Source organism: Seriola dumerili, unplaced genomic scaffold (genome assembly GCF_002260705.1).
Source record: "Seriola dumerili isolate Sdu_G_001 unplaced genomic scaffold, Sdu_1.0 BDQW01000226.1, whole genome shotgun sequence".
Classification (NCBI taxonomy): domain Eukaryota; kingdom Metazoa; phylum Chordata; class Actinopteri; order Carangiformes; family Carangidae; genus Seriola; species Seriola dumerili.
In genome coordinates, this window is record NW_019174481.1 from 4,534,023 (window position 1) to 4,554,359 (window position 20,337).

The 20,337-nt window shown below is 39.6% G+C and overlaps 2 protein-coding genes across 5 annotated transcripts; both read right to left on the reverse strand.

Annotated features, from left to right (window-relative positions):
• Positions 1–378: 378 nt before the first annotated feature.
• LOC111228812 (phosphatidylinositol 4-phosphate 5-kinase type-1 gamma-like) lies at positions 379–14,927 on the reverse strand. Of its 4 annotated transcripts, XM_022754881.1 has the most exons (18): positions 14,640–14,927; positions 11,222–11,250; positions 10,963–11,052; positions 10,690–10,820; positions 10,465–10,582; positions 8,613–8,765; positions 7,774–8,073; positions 7,306–7,514; positions 7,139–7,222; positions 6,352–6,400; positions 6,087–6,171; positions 5,754–5,927; positions 4,740–4,896; positions 4,576–4,644; positions 3,929–4,481; positions 3,130–3,204; positions 1,980–2,063; positions 379–1,856 (listed from the first exon to the last, which is right to left on the reverse strand). In XM_022754881.1, exons 1-17 carry the CDS (start codon positions 14,731–14,733, stop codon positions 1,983–1,985), a joined length of 2,451 nt encoding a protein of 816 aa, XP_022610602.1. In that variant the 5' UTR covers positions 14,734–14,927; the 3' UTR covers positions 379–1,856; positions 1,980–1,982. The 4 variants fall into 4 exon arrangements, with proteins under 4 accessions (XP_022610602.1, XP_022610605.1, XP_022610603.1 ...); XM_022754884.1 differs by lacking the exon at positions 3,130–3,204; XM_022754882.1 differs by lacking the exon at positions 3,130–3,204 and having other exon boundaries at positions 1,980–2,066.
• Positions 14,928–15,957: 1,030 nt separating this feature from the next.
• Positions 15,958–20,006, reverse strand: LOC111229087 (phospholipid hydroperoxide glutathione peroxidase, mitochondrial-like). The gene is made up of 7 exons (XM_022755259.1): positions 19,901–20,006; positions 18,963–19,057; positions 18,631–18,775; positions 18,119–18,270; positions 16,929–16,953; positions 16,737–16,796; positions 15,958–16,481 (listed from the first exon to the last, which is right to left on the reverse strand). Exons 1-7 carry the CDS (start codon positions 19,964–19,966, stop codon positions 16,449–16,451), a joined length of 576 nt encoding a protein of 191 aa, XP_022610980.1. The 5' UTR covers positions 19,967–20,006; the 3' UTR covers positions 15,958–16,448.
• Between the last annotated feature and the right edge of the window lie 331 nt (positions 20,007–20,337).

The window sequence follows — 20,337 nt, forward strand, 5'->3', positions numbered from 1 at the left end:
TTTGTGTGTGTTTGTGGAGGCTTTAAATATGAGCTTCTATTTTACGATCCATCAAAGAACACAATAAAATTCATTATGGCCTATAGGTAGCTCATATACTGGCATATGTCTTTGGGCAATTTAATTTTACAGTGCAAGGTAGAGTTTTGAATTTTCAAGTAGCCCAAAATACTGTATGGGATTCTACTCAACATGAGGCAGGATTGAGAATTGTATTTTCTGAGACATTGTGGTGCCATCTAGTGGGCTAATTTGGCAAATAAAATTTTACAAATATATTCTCCTTGAAGCTTGTTCGTGAATGTGATCTCATCATAGAAAAACACTCAAATCAACCAAAAAATATTTATTACACAATATAATCTTTATTTTCTTTTACACAGTGATCAGCTACAAACACTGTTGCCTATAAACAGGCATTTTAACTGCAGCAGACTCGAATGATACGATAACTTGCAGCAGTTCTTACTGACACAGACAGGAAGTTAGAGTATGCTTAGTCTTGTTTCAGCAAGTACAACCCTGTATGAAAGACAGTAGATACTGTCTGTCTATTCTCACTAAACTGTATGGAAAAGCTCTGTTTGTTTAATTTGGTAAATTAGGATTAATCCAGCGTCATTAAAGACTGGGATACCTGTATTTCATATTTCTCACACAGCCAACATGCTTATAGCTGGTTCAGACCTTCATGGCTTATAACAACAAATGGACATTACATCTTTTGACGATATGACAAATAGGCAGGACAGAAAAATCTTGCACTTACATGTCTCCCAGTCACACATCATATGCATGCAAACACATGCACACAGAGACAAAAGGGGGCGTACATACTTACATGCATGTGCTTAAGCACGCAGAGTTTATCTACAATTTACAAAAGATAATTTGATTAATTTTTTTCCTTTGCTCTCTCTTGATATCTCTGTTATAATCCTGAAAAGGTGTAAATGCATGGCTGCTATATTGTTTAAACTCTGCTTCAAAGATTTGGTATTTATGCACAATAAAATACTCTGTATGTTTATATTTTTATGTTGTTTTTTTTTTTTAAATGATTACATGTGACCGAAATATCAAAAACAGTTATGAAAATGAGTTTGTCGATAAGGCATTTTGAATACAACCACTCATTGTCAGATCAAAGTTTCTTCAATGGACCACCAAACACCACTGGAAAAACAGGACGCTGTGCATACACAGCACACAAAACATTAACTGTGTTTGAGTGTGTTTTCACACAATAACTGATGACAAACAACAAAACATATACAATGACAAAAGACCTCAGCCACATGTAGCCTCTTTGATAAAGTGCTAAAAATAAAATTATATACAGCTTTGACATGCCGCTAGTGAAAAATAAATGCATGAATAAACTCAAACTCAGTCAAAAAGAGGAATTGATATCACGTACTGTATGTCCATATTGCATAGCCAGAGTTTGCACAGTGCAGCGAAACTCATGAGCACTAAAAACCTCCATATCAGGCAACAGGACTGCAAGGATACCTGACTTAACAGCCACCAGAGTCATTCACAGTTGCTTTATTTCTCCACTTGATGTCAGTTAGATTGTCCATGAATTGATGATTTAACATTTTTGTTTATTTTTATGTTATGATTCTCCATGCATTTGTTTTAATGTATATTTGTGTTCGTGTTCTTGTATTCTTCAATGCTTCTAAATTCATTCCTGTAGTCTGTCACGGTTGGCAAAGCGAGCTTCCACATGCAGCTTGGGCATCCAGCATTAAGTCTTCATAGTGGCTTCCTGGTGGCTTTATTATTGAAACCTTGCAGCCTCTGTATATGGAGATGGCCTCTGGCTCCACCCATCACTGCTGTCTCCACTGTGAGAGAAGTAGAGCAAGAGAGAGAAACAGAGGATTAAATAAATAGATGCTAGAAGCAACAAATATATCCACTCATCTGCGTTGCATTAACTGTAAATCATGAATGAACTGTACACTTACCGCCTAACTCTCCCCATCTGAGCCCCTTCTGGACTCTGAGCCTGGGTGCAGAGGAGAGTACACCCAGCTCCTATCGTCCTGAGTCTGCTGATGTTAAATTCAACCGGCAGACGGCAGCAGCAGGGGAAAGAAGATGAGAGGAGAAGAATGAGAATTGAGTTGGGGAAAGATATTTATATTATAAATATATATAAGAACATTCTCCAGACAATGAGTTGTTTAAAGCTGAACTGTGCAATTTAACATGTTGGGAGCGCCAAAGGACCCCCACATTCATGTTTCAACTGCATACAGTGTGCTCATGGTCAGTATGTGATTGGTTATTACTGTTCCGAGGACAATTTTCTTTTTGTTTGTTGGGTTTTAAATGATCAGTTCTTGGATAGTTAGATGTGTCTAGGTGTCTACACTTGCTGTTTAACATTTAACTAAGATGGGTACTTTTTCTCAGTGGTTTAAAGTCAGGGAGACTCAGTTGGACATATATGATGTAATGCGCTTGTGCTTCAGTTAGAATTCAGCAACATTTGAATCTAAATCTGAAGACAGTTGTGGGGTTGTTTGCTTATGTTGCCAGCACTGTCAATCACATCTGATCTCTGAAACTATAGCCACACATACTTAATAAAACCAGGTTTTCAGGCGCTTTACAATGTGCCAAGTGCAGCTTTAATAAATAGGTAATTTTCACCGTCAGGCAGAGGATTTCATTCCAGCCAAGCACTGACAACATTAATCAGCTTGTCAGCTCCTCTGTGCTACCTGGGAGCTCGAGGGCAGAAGCGTGAGGGATCACTAAAAATACAAAGTCAATACAAGTGACAGTTAACTGACTGCAGGTCCATGATCCTCAAACATTTAATTTACTGTTTACCGGAACTGTGATACATACAGATGCATATTCCATTTAAATGCACAAAATGGCCCTTCAGAAGCTGTAGTTTGTACATGTAGTATTTTTTTTTTTTGCAGACTTTAACACTAAATAAATCATCTGAAATCCACTGTAGTTTTCCTTTAAGTACTTCTGAAGATCCATAAGCGGCTGTGCTTGTGACAGTCCCAGTGGAACAGTTACCAGCAATGCCTCTGCATGTGGGAACATCTTCTAGCATTACAAATGACTCGAACTACCTCGGTGGTGACTTACATTGTAACTCGAGCTAGAGTTTAGCTTACGACGGCCAAGAACTGGAGAGTACACCCAATATCTGCCATCTGCATACTGATGGATGGACACACACACACACACACACACACACAGATGAACACACAGATGCTTGTAATGTGTCGACAGGAAAATAAATGGAATTGAATTATTATACAACAAAGGAGAAACATAAGGGATGGTGTGAAGCAGTTATTACAGAAGCTAGAAAGAGAAGAAAGTGAAAATGGAGTATGAATGCAATGATGTAGATTCATCAGCAAAAATTCACACAAAAGACTGAATTATGGAGAGCTGTGCATGACATTGACAGGCGCATGAATGCAGATTGACAGATATAAATACATCATGCTGTGCAGGAAAGACAACCCCAGTGTTTTGTTGGTACATTCAAAAGCATGAACTATGACTGGTGGCAGCCTCGTGCTTCAGGAAAAAGCATTTTGAACAGCGAGAGCAACCCCATAGTACGTGCATACCGCAACACACACGCCCTGACCCCTCACCATCATAACTCTACCACGCTGTCCTGACTGGGCCACTGCAAAAGACCCAGTAGATCAAAGAAAAACAAGAAGAAAAAAATATCTTTACTCTCTGGAAGTGGATTCATCCATTAATGGTATAATGTATATGTAATTATACAGTATATCCTTTATTCTGTCGGTCTGGTAAGATAATGGCAGTTCACCTACTGCGACTGAAACTGGTTCATAATCTCACTTTGAACATCCATCCATCAAAAAAACTGAAGCACTGAAACATGATTATGGGAACTTACAAAGTAGATGTCGGACACCTGCACCTCTCCATCCAGTGAGTTGTGGCTGCTGGACACAGATAGTTGATTGCATGATGTACGTGGTGCCCGCTGAGGCACCTGGGGGCTCGGAGGGACAGAGGAGGGAGGCGTTGAGGGGAGATGGTGAGAGGAGCTCTGGGTGGAATAGTGAGGGGATGCGGGGCAGATGGGAGTGAATGCTGAGGCAGGAGGGAGCGTGGAGGCATTTGCTGAGGTGGGAGGTGTGGATTGTGTGGCTGAACGAGAGATCAGAGGAGAAAGAGTGGAAGACTGAGCAGCTGTGGGAGAGGTGAGTGGTTTGGTGGATGGACGGATGGATGAAGTAAGTGTGGCGGATGACTGCCCAGCTGATTGAGCAGTGGAGGAGGAGGAAGCAAAGGAAGGAGGAAGGGTAGAGGAGGAATATGCGGAGGATGGAGTAACAGAGGGAGGGGTGGATGAAGCAAAGATACGGGGCTGATGATCAGGTGACAGATGGCTGGGAGAGGTCATTCCTGTCATCTGTGTGAGCTCTGTGCTCTTTGGGATTTTACTGTATGAGGCAAGATAAAGAACAAAGTTAAAATACCGTTACACAGGCAGCTATGGACATTATCCTAGTATTTTCATCCTTTATATGTGTGCACCTGAGCTCCACCTCCACTGTTATGGTGTCCTGCTTTTCCCCATGAATCTCAACTATCTCTTTTTGTGACCTGAAAATACATGAGAAAACAGAGGGTGTGAAAAGCGCAGAGCAGCACATATGAGGAGTAGCAAACTTAAACAATACTCATACAAGTATTCTGACCTGACCACACTCGGTGAGTGCATTTGTCTCCTGTAGCGTGGGTGCTCTGGTGTATCGAAGGGGGTGGTGGGTAAGGAGTTGTTAGAGGAAAGCGTGGTAGCGATAGATGCTGTGGTTGCATCTTCAAATGAAGGAGGAGTGCAGGGTGGTTCTCTCCCTGAGTGGCATGATTAAGTAAGAGATTGTGAGTCATGTGCAGGAGAGATGAAAATATAGAGAAAAGAAAATAAGTAACAGAACTTAATTGCTTTAACATAAATCTGCAAACTAAAATTAGGCATATACAGAAGCAGAAGTACCGTATGTGTGTTTGTACCACAGAGTGCCTCAATCATTCACTCAAACTGTCATCTAGTTGTATAACACTACACCTCAGACAATTGCTGTCAGCTCTGAGAGTACTGCTGTCAGTGCAGTTTTGCTTGACACTATATTGGGGATGTTTACTGTAGTTCTATTATTTATGGTGTACCTGTGTACATCTCACATTATGGTTTCCTAAAGTGTGGTGGTTTTCTCTGCACATCTAGTCTCAATTTCTTTAAGTTTTACTTTGATGTTTTTGCTATTACTGTTATTCTGCTCCTGCACTTTTTTCTCCACAAGGATCAATACAGGTTCACTTAATTTCATTTAAAGAGAAAATGGAACACTCAAGTGCAGACAATTGAAGCTAATAGTGTGCCAAGTTCAGAAAGAAAAAAGGGGACAAGGGAAAACCAGCGATCACTTGTTCATTCTATTTTGTAGTATTTTATTCCAGCAGCACTCACATGTTGCTTAGACATTTCCTCACGACCTTAGACGAGGGCAGCTAGCCTTGATAAACAATCCCAGACTAATTAGTTCAAGTCTTTTTTTCTTTGAAATTAAACATCCCATTTTCACTTGTAATGAAAAAAGACAACCTGGACCTTGTGGGTAACATGTTTCTGCTTATATCACCTGCACCTGCTCATTACATGTCAAAACTTAATACCACTTTGGACTAACAGAGTTTACAACAAGTCCTACCATTGTCCTCCAGCATGGGGAAGCTGCGAGCTCCTCGTAGGTTCTCCAAGTTGTCAAGGTTTTCCTGCCTCTCATCACTCAATGAGGGACGCTGTCCAGCTGAACTGGTACCGGCACTGGACTTGGACATGGAGAGAGCCCCGCGGCCCCTTTTAGATGGAGAGGATCGCAATGCTGTGAAAGCAGGGGAAATTTTACTTGTACTCTCATTCCAGAAAAAAAAAGTCCCAACAATTAATATGGAAAAAAACACAATAATTCCTTATTGGCATTGTTGTCATCAAACATAAGAAAGTAGCGGAGTGTATGGTTCATGCACATTTGTAGACTCACAGCAGCTCTTCTTGAAGACAATGGTGCTACAGAACTTGTAGAACCTCTCAGCATAGAAACCAGGTCTGTGAACTGACACCGTGTCCTGTTGGGCGGCAGGGGTAGCAATGAAAAAAGGAAACCAAGCATTTTTAATGATGTTGATCTTTTCATTGACAATGGAAATGAAGGTACTCTCCTATTACATGAAAGACCGACATAGAGACAAAATAAGGTTGTCCTTGGATACAGACTATTACACAACAGTTGTGTGAAAGCTACTCACCCCGTCATGGATAAGGGACTTCCAAGAGTGCTCCAGCTTTTTAATCAGTCTGTCAGACAAGACAATTAAATTATTTAGCTCATTCAGTAACTTACTGTGGTTACCTGGCAACTCGGGGCTGAATCAGAGGCTACAGTGCCACTAGGAATGTCAATGTGAATTTTAAGATCTGTTTTAAAAGACTGGATTTCATGTACGACCTTCACACCTCTGTATGTCCACACTTCACAGACCCCAGTTCTGTTTCCCCTCCATTTGTATTTATTTAAAAACATTGTGACATGCTTTGGACTGTTTTTTCTCCTTGATCTCTTGCCATCTTTTACTATTCCTTGCAGGGGCACCAAGCCCATCCACTAACCAGCTCCTGAGTTTGAAGCCAGAGAGAAATCCAATATTTGTCATTTAACGTGTCCCGAGGTGTCCAATAAAAGACTGCCTGAAATCAGTGCAACCTTGCAGAGTGCATATAAGTGTATATACAGTATGTACAGCACTTTCAAAATCAACATATCATTAACACATTAATTATAATACTTTGGATTTATTACCCTTTCTTACCATTTCTTAAGTTAAGGGCCTCATTCATTTTTCTTTAGCTTTACTTCAGAATATAAAATGTTGGAGGCATGTAGAAGACATCTGGCATTATGGGAAACTCTAAAAGTTCTGTTTATGCTGGAAGAACAGCAACATTTTATGTATTCATTTCTTGAAATTACATTGCACAACTGTAAAACATCTTTAACCTCCTTAACCTTTAACCTTAACCTTTTTTGTTGCCTACCTGTAGGATTGCAGAATGTCAATGATACCGATGAACAGCAGAAGGCGCTCTCCTTTACCACCAACAGCTGGAATACCTCCCATGCTACAGTCAGAGAGGAGAACATTACTATCATTTGAATAATTTACTGTGATGATAACGGCAAACTTGATGAAATGGTGACTTACGTGTCATCATGGTCCAGCGTATCCCTGCACGTGGAGCCTCCCTGTATGGACTCCATTGCAGTGGAATATAATGCTCTCTGGGCTGCAGGTTTTTTCTCATCTCCACCACCTGCAGGTGAGCCCTGGGACTGAGACTCTCTCTCTGCTTGGGTCTTGTTGTGGACCCCGAGCAGCAAACTGTAGTCCATAATCTTAAAACTCTCCAGAACCTAAAATGAAACACACAGGAACACGACATTTCAAAACATTTCCCAAGCTTCCAAGAAAATGTATAGATATAATTTCACAGCCAAGGGCATGGCCAAAATTAACATGTACATTAAAAATACATGAGCCATATAATCTATTCTTTTATTCTACCTTTTAATTGCTCTATAATTCATCTAATAATAGATAAAAATAGTTAAATACTTTATGTGTGGTTGGCTGTGCTGCTCTGTAGACTGTTAATCTACTTATGGCTCTCACCAGACAGTCTCTTTGCAGAGTTTTCACCAGAGCACTGTATGTGTCTTGGTCCAGAATGAGACCATCAGGAACGTCATTCAGAAAGTCCAGGTCTTTAAAAGTGGGTTTGGACTTCTCTCTTTCCTTCTTAGAAGCTCGTCTCTTGTATGTGGAGCCCTTCAGGTCAAACTTGAGGTGCATGCGTACAGAGCGTGGTAAAATATTGTTCATCACAACAACTCTGATGTTCTTGCCCCCACACTGGACGCAGTAGAGGCCAAAAAACTTAGGCAGTAAAGTCCGGGGGTTCTGGTTCAAGTTCTGGAGCGGGGTTAGTGCAGTAGACATAGGAGAAGAGAGAGGGAGAAATAAAGAAATGTTATTTAGTAATAAGACATACAGTCTTTGTGGTTTGGCCCTAGTACAGTGCACCTGCCGCACAGCGTGACCCACCCACAGGCCTCAGCCCTGTGTGTCTCTGCTGTGTGCATGCTTAACCTGTTAAGGAGTGCTTAGCCTGGGTCTCGGGCAGGTATAACCTCTCTGCTCTTATCTATCACAAAGTCACATGCTGGCGTCACTGCTGACTGAGGCCAACACCAAGAGGTAGGATAAAGAGGATAAAGATGAGTACAAGTTTCAGCTGCTGCTTTGCTCTTAAGCATACGCTCATGTATACAAACACCCTATACACCAAAAACTCTCAATAGACATACCATTAAAAAACCTATGGCAAGGATTTTAATTTTTAAAAAGTGCAAAATGATAATTTTGTAAACATTTTTCAAACTCTTTATACTAAATATTAACAGTGTGCAATTGAAATGATTCTAATGAGTGAAAGGCTCAGTTTGACTTACCATATAGTATCCAGGAAGCAGTTTCTGTAGGAACTCAGCCTCCTTGTGCAGGACAGTTTTGATGATAAACTCGTCATCACGGGTTACGTAGAATATGGAGCCACTAGCTCCTGGATTTGTCAACTCGATGAGTGGCTCATTACATAGAGAATACTAGACAGAGCAGAGACACAGAGGAACAAACATATATTAAGATTTGAACTGGTGTCTTGCTTTAAGTCATATAATTTGACCAAAAATTTTTGAAAAGGCTGTTTCAATATAGCCATAAAAGCAGACTTTATTTATTTTCAAGCTTGCTTTACTGATTTAAAAGGAATAAGCTGTCCCTCTAGCAAAGGAGGGCGTTAAAAATGTCATTAAATGTCACCCGAGTTTGTAATTTCATTTGGGTGCTGCAGGGTTGCACTGTTAATGTTGGATCCAATAGAGCTTTCAAATAGCCAACCAAAAGACTAATCTATCTACCCACTCATATGGCACAGCACATCGGCAGCAAAAAGAGAACTTTGTTTTAAAAGTGCAAGGGCGTACTCACTGCTGAGTAGAAAAAGGCGTTCTGAGCGTAGGTGGGAAGTATTGCATCTAGATTATTAGAGTGAGTGTAATGTGACATTTATGCACTAACATAGTATTAGTAATCCCAGTGAGGTTTCTAAACTGACTGTGGCAATGCTGATTCAAGCTGGTGCTGAAGATAGTGTCGATTATCAGGAATTTTGTTGAACTGAAGTGAACAATATTAAACTTCACATGTAGCAGCCCAACATCAACACTTCAATAGGATCAGCAGCTTAAATTCACACTGGATATCTTACAGCCATTAAGACTTTGTAAACAAGAGACTTAAGATGACTTAAGGAAAATACAAGAAAGCACCCATTGCTTTTTGTTCATTTGTCTTACTAAGTAAATCAATTTTCTATGGCTTAGGCAAAACAATGCAATTATACCACTACTCGACCCCTCCACCACCAACACAAACACACGCAGACACAAACATAAACTACTCTCTGACTATCTGCTGCCACAACTTGGAGTTTAAAAAAGACATCTTTAGTCTACTAATCTCCCTCTGGCACAAGTAGAATGTGAGCTTAGACATGCAGCTGAGCACTATGTCACTGCGCGTGTGTGTGTGTGTGTGTGTGTGTGTGTGTGTGTGTGTGTTTGTGAGGGGGTGGTGGGTGTGTGTTTGTGTGTATGTACCATGACATGCAAAATATATGAGGGCATGTGCAACAGTCTTTTTTTTGTGTTTGTGTGAGCACGATTTTCATTTTATATGTGAGGGCGTTTAATGATCATCCTCACATCAGCACAAGTCTGATGTGACAGGAAGCATGTTTTCTTTGATAACGCCATTGATCATCAGTCAAATACTGTCAGATGGATCCTCACACAAATCTATGTTTGGTTTATGTTTGCTTGTATCATACAGGGTTATCTTTTCCACTCCTACCAAATGAAATGTAACAAGCAAGAGAAAAAAAAACTTTTTCAGAACTCTCATTTGACAAATTCCCAATTTAGACAATACAGATGTATGTTTTGGTTGTCGTAGTATGGTTTTGTTATATGTAATACTCAAGAGTATTGTATCAATACAATTTATATAAAAAATAATTTTTTTTTTTCTTTGTTTTTCTTTCTCAGTTAGTTGTGCAGCAAAACACCAGGGTACCAGCAGTTAGTTAACTATCAGGTGTTCTGAAGCAAATAATTAAGCATGGTGTGCATATGCATTATTGGTGATGTATGTAACAGAAAACATTTCACTTGCACAGCATATTATAAAGCATTCAGATATTCTAAATGCATCACGAGTCATCCGAGAAAAGTAATATCTCACCAAGTAGTCATCTGGTCGTATTCCAAACAGCTCTCGGAAGTAGCGGAAGGCCACAGGAGCGTAGGTTTTAAACCTGAAGTCTGGGAAGTGGTGGGCTGGTGTGAGGTTGCTGCCTTCACTGTGTGAAGCAAGGTGGGGCCATTAGGAAGAGTGAAAGAAGATGAAAGATTATATAAGATACTTCCCACACACATATGCTCATAAACTACACTCATACAAACGTACCTGGGGAAGAAGATGCTTTCGACCACATAGAAGTCCTGCATCAGCACATCTCTCTCAGGCTTAGAGCTGAGGTTGCCAACAGTATATCCAATGCCCAGCTGGATGGCCCCTTTCAAGGCAGAGGAGGTGGTCTGGAGGTGGAGAACAATGAAAAGAGCAACACACTAAGGTGTGGGTGGAAAGTAGTTGATGAAATCGTGACACCAAGTAAACCTACAAACAGTATATAAGACAAAAGACAAAGAGAGAGACAGATGAAGAGGAAAGGTCTACCTTCTTGTACGTTGTCTCACCAGAGGCATCTACCCTCCTGTGGCCAATCTTTTTCTCATGGGCTGGGCCCACTCCGAATGGGGACGGCATCTGTCACAAGGAAAGAAACAGGGAGTGCAAATGTATATGTGATATAGGCAATGCATATATTGTACATAGTCCAATCAGAAGTCATACACAGCAAACTAATACAGAGGAAAGAAGGGAAAGAGAAATTCAAGTGAGACAGATGGGTGTATAGTGTGAAGTCGCCTCTCACCTCTGTTATCTGAGCCTTCTTGGCTGAATCTGTGGACAGAAAAAGAGAGAAGGTGCAGGAGAAACAGGTTCAGAAGTGTCCACAGTGGTATATTATTTAGTGCGATTTAGCAATTAATGACGACTTTGTTTTTGTGATCGGTGATTCTTACCAAGATAAAATAAGTTTAAGGAACATCCACCAGCCACAAGGCAAATATAGATGCTATAGATACATTTCCTATGATGAAGAAATGTGGTAATGTGCAATCAGATATAATATCTGATCTATACAATCATCTAAATATCCTGAAACACACAGAAAAATGAAAATTCAAACATATAGAATTCCATGACGACTGGAGAAACTTAATCTGCTGATCAAGATGGTGTGATACAATTGAAAGCTCTAGAACAGCTACTAATGGACCTTGTGGTGAGGTTATTTTATCAACATCCAGATCCACATCCTTTAGCTCATTCTAACTTTATTTTGTTTATTTAAAAGGAAGGATGCACAATACATTCATTGCACTTGATCCAAGCTAATTCAGCAACTACAATACTACAAATTTAACTTCATCAACCTCGTTCCAAATAAATTGGTGGTTAACTCACCAGCAGAGGAGTTCAGTGCCTACAGGTTACCAAATGTTTGATAATCCAGAAAGAAAAAAGTCATGCAGAAAAAAACCCTGACTAAACCAAAATCTGACATTCAGCGGTCAGACCACTGCAGTGTGCAGTCAGTTTTTTCTATTCCTGGATCAGTGAGATTTGCACCAAGAAGGTAAAAACTCTATTGGATTGACTTCCTCTCTAATCTGAGTGCTGCCATTGGCTGAGGTCTCCAGATCACACCACTGTCCAATCACGCACAAGGATTAGGAAGAATCTTTTTTGAACCGACATGAAGGACGCAACTGAACTGTGTCTGTATGTGTCTGTTTATTGAAAAGCATGAGTGAGCAGGAAGGGAGAAAATGAATGGGAAAAGAAACAGTACTTCACAGTACTACAAGTTACTTGGTTTAGTGTACATCATGATGTTGAATTTCAGGTCATGTGAGGGTGAAGATTAAGTGTTGCTGATTGAGCAGGGATAATGAAACTTTAAACCATGTTAAAGCACACAGCACACACTAGTGTATGTTGCTATCACTGAGCCATGACAAAATACAATAATAGTTCAATTATAATTAATATATAATAATGATTTCTCATTGGTGGGTTGGTAGATACAAACAATATGAAACAAACATACAATCTGAACTGTCAAAATTCAAACTTGCATGCAGCATGTTTGATTTAGTTTTCTAGAGCCATGTATATTTGTACCTCTACTCTGACTCAAGCTGCCTTACATGGCAACTGCATTAATAATAAGGCTTCAGCTATACTAGTGTCTGTGAGGCTTTACTTAGGCACAACAATGCTTAGAGCCAAAGGCTAAGGCTAACATACTCACAGTGACAATGTTAACATGCTGATGTTTAGCAGGTTTAAGTGTTACCATGGTCACAATCTTAGTTTAGCATTTTAGCATGCTAAATTTGCTAAATTTGCACAAACACAAAGTACAGTTGGGGCTCATGGGAATGTCATTCGTTTTGCAGGTATTTAGTCATAAAACTAAATGTTAGACAAATTTAAATGTTGACCTCATAGTGGCGCTAGATGAAAAATCAGCAGCTCACCAAAGTTACTAAACTTCATCCTGAGGGTGACATGAATGAATGTAATGAATTTCATTCAATTCAGTGGTTGCTGAGATATCTGGACCAAAAGTACTGGACCAACTGACAACAAGATAAACCAAAATTGCCATGAGCATGTAAATTTAAGAGGTGAAAGGGAAACTGTTGAGCAATATTTTTGGTGCATGAAACAGGCTTAGGAAATTGCATCAAGAAGCATCCCGTAAAATCATGGTTACAAAATTCAGCATTCGACTGCACAAACAAAAATGAGTGAATCCTCATACAGTAATTTCATTTATTTCTTTGTTACTTTAATGCCCTTTAGTGCAGTGACAGGCTGCACATGGCTGCCCACACCTGTAACCTGATTAACGTTGCATCAAAGCCTGTAAGGCAGAACAATGAGAAGGAGTATCCTGGGACAGGCGCACACACAAAGAGTCTCCGTAGGATTAGGGTCATGCCAGAATAATGTGCCACTGAGCTGCAAACAACAAATGGGGCTAACTCACTGTAGCATTTCTGATTATTATGTGAGTAACAGACAACATATAAGATGATGTGCTTTCAATGTCTTAAATTAAAACACTAAGGAAATGTACATGTACTGAAAGCTCACTCAGAAAGGTTATTCTTGTCGTGTAATATTTTATGTCAATATTAAGAGAAGTATGCCTTAAGGCCTGTGTGTGTCATAGTTAAGAGGATTAGATCTCTCCCTTATCAACTGAGAAAATGGCGGCCTGTTGCTATGACATTAATGCGACACTAAACACAGGAGTAGATTTTGATGCCTCGAGACTCTCTGCACAGACGTCAAATCCGGTGGATTTAATAATAATCATGTGTACGCAAACATCCACTGTATGCATGTGCATGCACATGCAAAGATAGCTTGTTGGGCCTGCTAAACTGATGAGGATCAAATCTGCTCTCTTTCTTTCTTTCTGCACATTATATTTGCACATAAAATATCATAAACCTGTCATGCATATCCTGTTGTATTTGTAGCCATGACATCTACAGCAATGCTTGGAATTGATACCCACAAGGGATTAGTGTGTGGTTTATGTTATAATTCCATATCAGATTATGCAAGGCACTCTTCAGATTTAGCCAGGAAGAGGAAGAGAGATAGTAAGAGGACAGACAGAGGTTGAGGAGAGGAACAAAATGACACCTGAGAGACTACAGCATGTTTACTATAGTGGATGCTGAGCAGCAGCCCATCATGTGTAGGTGTCAAACAAAGCTATAGCTCCTGCAGATACTGTACATACAACTGTGTGTGTAAAACCTACATGCAATCTTATTATGATAATATGTACAATTTTTCTCAAAGCAGCTTGTATTTATTAGGTTTTGTGGGACTGTGTATGCATGCCATTGCACTTTGTGTTTGTGCCAACCTGCAGTGAGCCACTGACACTTTGGGCCATTTACAACTGAGCAGCAGTCACTTGAATCTTGACCCTGTTATCTAACCATGCAATTAATTATTCAGTTCCATAGCTTAGATTCCCCTCACTACAATTTTCTGTATCTGCCTAAGTGGCAATTTTTTTTTCTGTATCGTCTACATTCAAATATGACTGCATGGTAGGAAGCTGCTCACTTAGGTCCATATTCCTTTCCCCGGTGCACGTACTGCCACCGACAGCTGGGTTTGAATAAGCCCACCACAGTGATGGGAGTCTTTAACTATATGTCGCTCTAACGCTAACTGAAAGACATACGAACCGGTGTCCCCCAGGTCAAGCTGTAAGCAGAGGCCGGCGGCCGCTGCCTCGCTCGTAGTCCCGTCATCCCCGGTTTCCGCAGTCCTCCCGTCCATCTCCCGGACGGTTCCTGACGACGACGCGCAGCCGTGTCCTTCCTCAAAGAGAACCAGATGCGGAGGTATGCGCTCCCAAACAACCTAGAAATGCTCTCATTTTACCTTCTTCTATGTTTACTGCTACGGTTACAGACTACATTGCACTGCACGAATGTGTATTTGCCGCTGTGTATTGCCAAACGCAGCGACACGTTCAGGGCCAGCGGTGCCGATCATCTCTGCCGCTGCTGTGCGTCATCACTCTCACGCAACGGCTGATGCGCGTGCCGCTACGGCATCATCATCCTGCTCAGCTCACAAGTGACCGTTTAACCGAGAGAGCGTTAACTCAGCACACACCGTGGCCTACCAGTGAGAGGCTGTTCCTGACATTTTAATTTTATATTTCATAAGCTTATCAGCTGTTTAGTAATGAACCCAACACTACAGAAAATAATTTAAAAAAAATAGCTGAAAAATAATGCATGATACCAAAAAATAGCTAATTTTAAAACATACAGCAAAGTTGAATAAGTGGTGATCACTGAACACGTTAACAGCAGCAGAGATGCTAATGGTCTGTTGCAGCACTAAGAAGAGTGTCCATGTGCCCTGGATGTGATTGAACGTGGTGGGATCTTTTTTTGGTTCCAATCCTATTGACACTAGTTTCACTACTCAAAAGATTTCACATAGTTGGTATCAATACTTTAGGGATGGATCTGCCCACCCCTACTACACAGTAACGCTTTATTTTATGGGCCTGCTTACTGTTTGACTGATACACTTTTGATTAATTAAAATCTATTAATTGCTTGGGTAAAAATATCAAATTCAATATCAAAAATATTAAGATTGTCTACAGGCAAACATATACAGAGAATAATCACGTATACAATTATGAATCATAAAATTTTTGGACATACTGTAAATAAATTACTAAAATTATTGATTAAATTGTGCTTTTGGATAATTCTACAAAGGAAATTAAAAATGTACTGAAGTGGGATTACTAGCATTTACAAGAAATATTAAAGCATTTCTAAGGAAGGAAACTACTACAAAGCATTACCAATGTAAAACCTTGCATTGTCAGTTATAAAATATCTAAACAAACAGGTTATTACAATAAACAATATATTATAATATTCAAATAACAGGCCACTATAGTAACCAGTCACGAAGCCAGTAGTTGAACTTTAGTTTGACTCAGATTAGATTACTTTAATAAGTGAATCTAAATTGACAAATCAGTGTCCAAGACAGCATTTATTTTCCAATTTCAATACATGATAAGTCATGGTACAATAAAGGGCCCTTTGGCAAATTAAGTGCAAATAATATTATCAGTAGCATAATGGAAATCTGTGAGGTTTATGGCATCCTTTGTCCTTCCATAACACTGACATTGACACATGCACAAATGTGTCACTTATCATTCATAAAGAACTAAATGGTATTTGTATTAGAAAAAGGAATGGCTGTTTAGAGGCTGAAGTAAGGTGTGAAATGTCTCTACTTTGGACAACTAGTGATGTCCTCTCTCATGGTCTTCTAGGGATTGGTGTGTGTGGGCTCTGGCGGTTAGTTGCACGCTGGGAATCATCAGGCTTGTCCTTCCCAAAATTGGGTTTACAGACAGGCCGTCACTGGTCCAGAAACACACACACACAAATACACTGAACTCCATAGGAGAGGTCAGGAGTCAAAGTAACACATAGGACACAGTTGTATTAGAGGTATGTGGGTAAGTCCTTCTCCACCACCTGGGAAGAGAAACAAGCAGAAATTTTACTATGACACCAGTGCAACACCATGGACAGAGATGAATTGTTCATTACAAAACGGATACATATTTCATATAAATTGCCTGAATAAACTTCTAATGGCTGAAATTAACAATATTTTAACTTAATCAAAAATAGCAGGAAACTATAATATGCACCAACATTATATGAAAGATTTCATATTTCACAGCATGCACAGAAATATTATTAAAAACTAGAGCGAATGCCACTTACGCTGGGATCATCTGTTGGGCCATACCGCTTCACCACTTGTCCTTCTCTATTTATAAGAAACTGTTGAAGAATGAGACATCAAAATATTAGCACAAACATGGATTTTCATACAACTGTCGAAAGAAAATATGGCAAAATTTGACTGTGGATGATTCTTTTACAGGTATACTGCCAACAATATTAACAAATTACCTTAGTGAAGTTCCATTTGATGTTACTGTGGAGAGACAGCGAGAGAAAAAATGTTATTACAATATAACTTTAATCATTAACACCAATACTGCTGTTTCAGCCTTCATGGAGCACAGTATGTAGTCCGCTTGAATTTAAGTTGGCTGCAACAAAAGCGAGTACTTTGTATTTTTCTCCTATCTTCTTTCTTTATTTTGTAGGTCTCACTCATATTTCAAGAATTCAAATCATATTGACCACACGTTGTTAGACAACCATTGTTGATTGTGTAACTTCTATTATGACTGATAGTGTCCAAGGTCCTACAGACAGGAATGAAGGGAGAAGGCTAACTTAGGACACTGCACAAACCCAGTTCCAGACAAGTGTAAGTGAAGAATGACAAAAAGCAAGATATGCATAACAATAGTTGGGTAAGAACATGTGACATCCTCAGAAATTGGTGTGACACGAGTCTGATTCACATGCTGGATTTGTACTGATCATCATTTTGTCCTAAGCCCAGCTTACAATAAACATTTCTGCCTGAGGTTTCTGAACTCCTGGTGATTCTCTTTCCCTTCAGCTCACATGATTTCAACCTCAGTATCAGAGGAAATTTCAGGAAATTTGCATGTTACAGCTTGTAATGGCTTGATTTTTTGCATACTAGATGATGCCCCCTTTCCCGTTTCGTCTGAACAAAATATTAATCTTATTTCCTTAGCTAAATACACGTATATCATTTCACAATCTCAAACTTTTCTGAACTCATTTTTGGCATCAACTTCAATAGTTCCTTGTCTGTTCCCAACTCAGCCAAACTTGAAAGATCAACTTTTCCATTAGTGTAGTGTCTTGAGACAGTTGGCTTCTTCTTCTAGGCTATTTCCAGTAAAGCAGGGCACCATGAAATCACTATCACTGGTTAATAAGGAAATTAATAATGATTACATTCCATTACATACTTCTGGGTATGTTGCAATCCATTTTGCAATTATCTGCCCAAACCTGTTTCACATGGGATTAGCCCAGACTTTCTTTATTGTTTTCTTAGGCTACTAGTTGAAGACGTCTGAAATTATTTCAGAAAAGTATGAAATTGAAAAATGATGAAGTTCTGAATTCTGGACGAGGTGGCATGAAATTACCACAAAGAAAAATTGTAAGTAAACAAGTAAACAAAAAGTTATAGTAGGACAAGAACTCACTTTCCCAGGGTTCCTTTGCCTTTAGGCTGTGCCTTCATCCACTTCCACAAAGGGTGAGCATTGTCTCCATTCACATCAATTTTACTGAAGAGGTCAAACTCTGCATTGTAACCTCTAGCAAACTCTTTAATCTCTGCGTCAGTCCCCGGCTCCTGGACAACACACGCACACACACATGCAAGAAAATTAGTACTTAAAATTTTGCAAATGAGCTAATACATGGTATGAATACAATTATCTGAAATGTATCCAAAATATGCAAGAATCCAGCTCACATGCTTGTTTAAACTGAATGGTGTAAAAATGAGCAATCATTTAAATTACTTCTATCCTGCCAGATAACATTATTCTAAACCAACAGTGAGATGCAGGAAAGGTTTAAGATGTAGTTTAACAGTTCAAGGGTCATGCATTGTATTAACAACAACATTGGCAATATTCTTGTGATAAAGCACAAAATAAAGAGAATAAAATAAACAAAAGCTGTATTGTCATTAGGTTATGATTGTTACCTGTCCTCCAAACTGGTTGCATGGAAAGCCCAGGATGCGTAAACCTTTCTCAGCATAGGAGGCGTGCATTCCCGCTAGCTGAGTGTAGTTTACTTTGGTCTTTCCTCATTTAGAGGCTACATTTACAATGATGCACACATACCCTCTGGCAGGAAAAACAGAAGAAATAAGAGGTTAAATTAAGAAAATAACTCACAAAGAACTACTGTCAATTTGTAAATTCTATGCATGAGAGCTGTAATATTCAACTCTATACGTATAAGGCATTAATTCCCTAGCCTGTGAGCATAAATATATATGATATTACGTTTATATATACACCTATATATTACCTGTATTTCTCAAGGGACACATCATTGCCATCAATATCCTTGGCAGAAAACTCGTAGATGGACTTGGCACTCTGCCAGTCTCCCACCTGAGCACACTGCATAAAGGTGAAGAATGAAGACAAAGGTTTGTCGGGGCTAAAGTCCACGAAAGCAAACCAAAGGGCAAACGTAAACTCAAGACGATACACGCAAGATGAATCAGACACATGGTAGGAGAAACAAGGAAGTTAACCTCTTCTCTTGATACTCAGTGCACTTTGGCCCATTTGTGTCATAATTAATATCCCTACACAGAACAGGTTTAGGCTGGAAAACCCAGTAGTGTGGCCTGCATGTCTGTCTTTTCAAGAGCTGGAAGTAACAGATTAAAAACTAAAATCTGACAGATTAAACAGCGGCCACGTTAAATCACGGGTTAACCGCGATTTGAGTAAAAATGAGGAAATAAAAGGGATTACACAAACAGTGGCTCTCCTCCTAGTCTGACGTTATGTTACATCAGATTATTACCATGGATTATTAGCAATTTCCACGGCATCTTTAAACCCATATATCAGCGTTAGCATTACAGCACAACAAGCTAATAACGCCAGTCATCCTATCATAACAGGAAAAACAATAAATGTGAGTTAAATTCATGAGACTCAGCAACTGAGTTTAGCCACAGGGTAAAATTAAATTAAACTAAATTAAACTTCGTCGTTGGACCTCCAAATGAATAACGGCCAAATGCCGACATTATGCTAGGAGCTAGCGGTTGTGACTGCATCAACATCGGACCAATTTGCTCGTTGCACCACATTTAAAAATAGATGTCCTAAATCTGCCCTAGCTTTACGTGTTGTTCAGCACGCAGGCAACAGCACATACATTAATCTTTAGACCACCTAACAGGAAAAAAACAGAAAAACGTATATTGTTGTGTCCTACGTACTTACCATGGTTCTTAATACTCCTCTGCTCCCCAGCACACCTAAGAATACTGTCCGTCTCAAGAGCCGCATGGCGGCAATAATAATGCCCCTTATCACGTGACCTGTGGCGCCGCCTACTGGGGGACATGAATATGTTTTATTGACTCTAATTTCTTGGCCACTTGGGTCAAGTTAAGATGGCAAAGATATAAGCAAACAATTGCCTATTTACACATCCAGCAGTTACAGAGCAACATTATCTTTCGTTATCATTCATGTCCATCTGTGTCAGTCCAATAATCACTCTCATGCTCTGTTTTTGGTCTCTACCAACTCCTGAGGGAAATATCTGTCTCTTTTGCCACTAAATGCTCCATTATGTTTAACTGTTAGTCTCTGACATTGTCTGCTGTTTTTTGCTGAGTTTGGTGCTGAGTCAAAAATTAGAGTAAAGTTGTGAG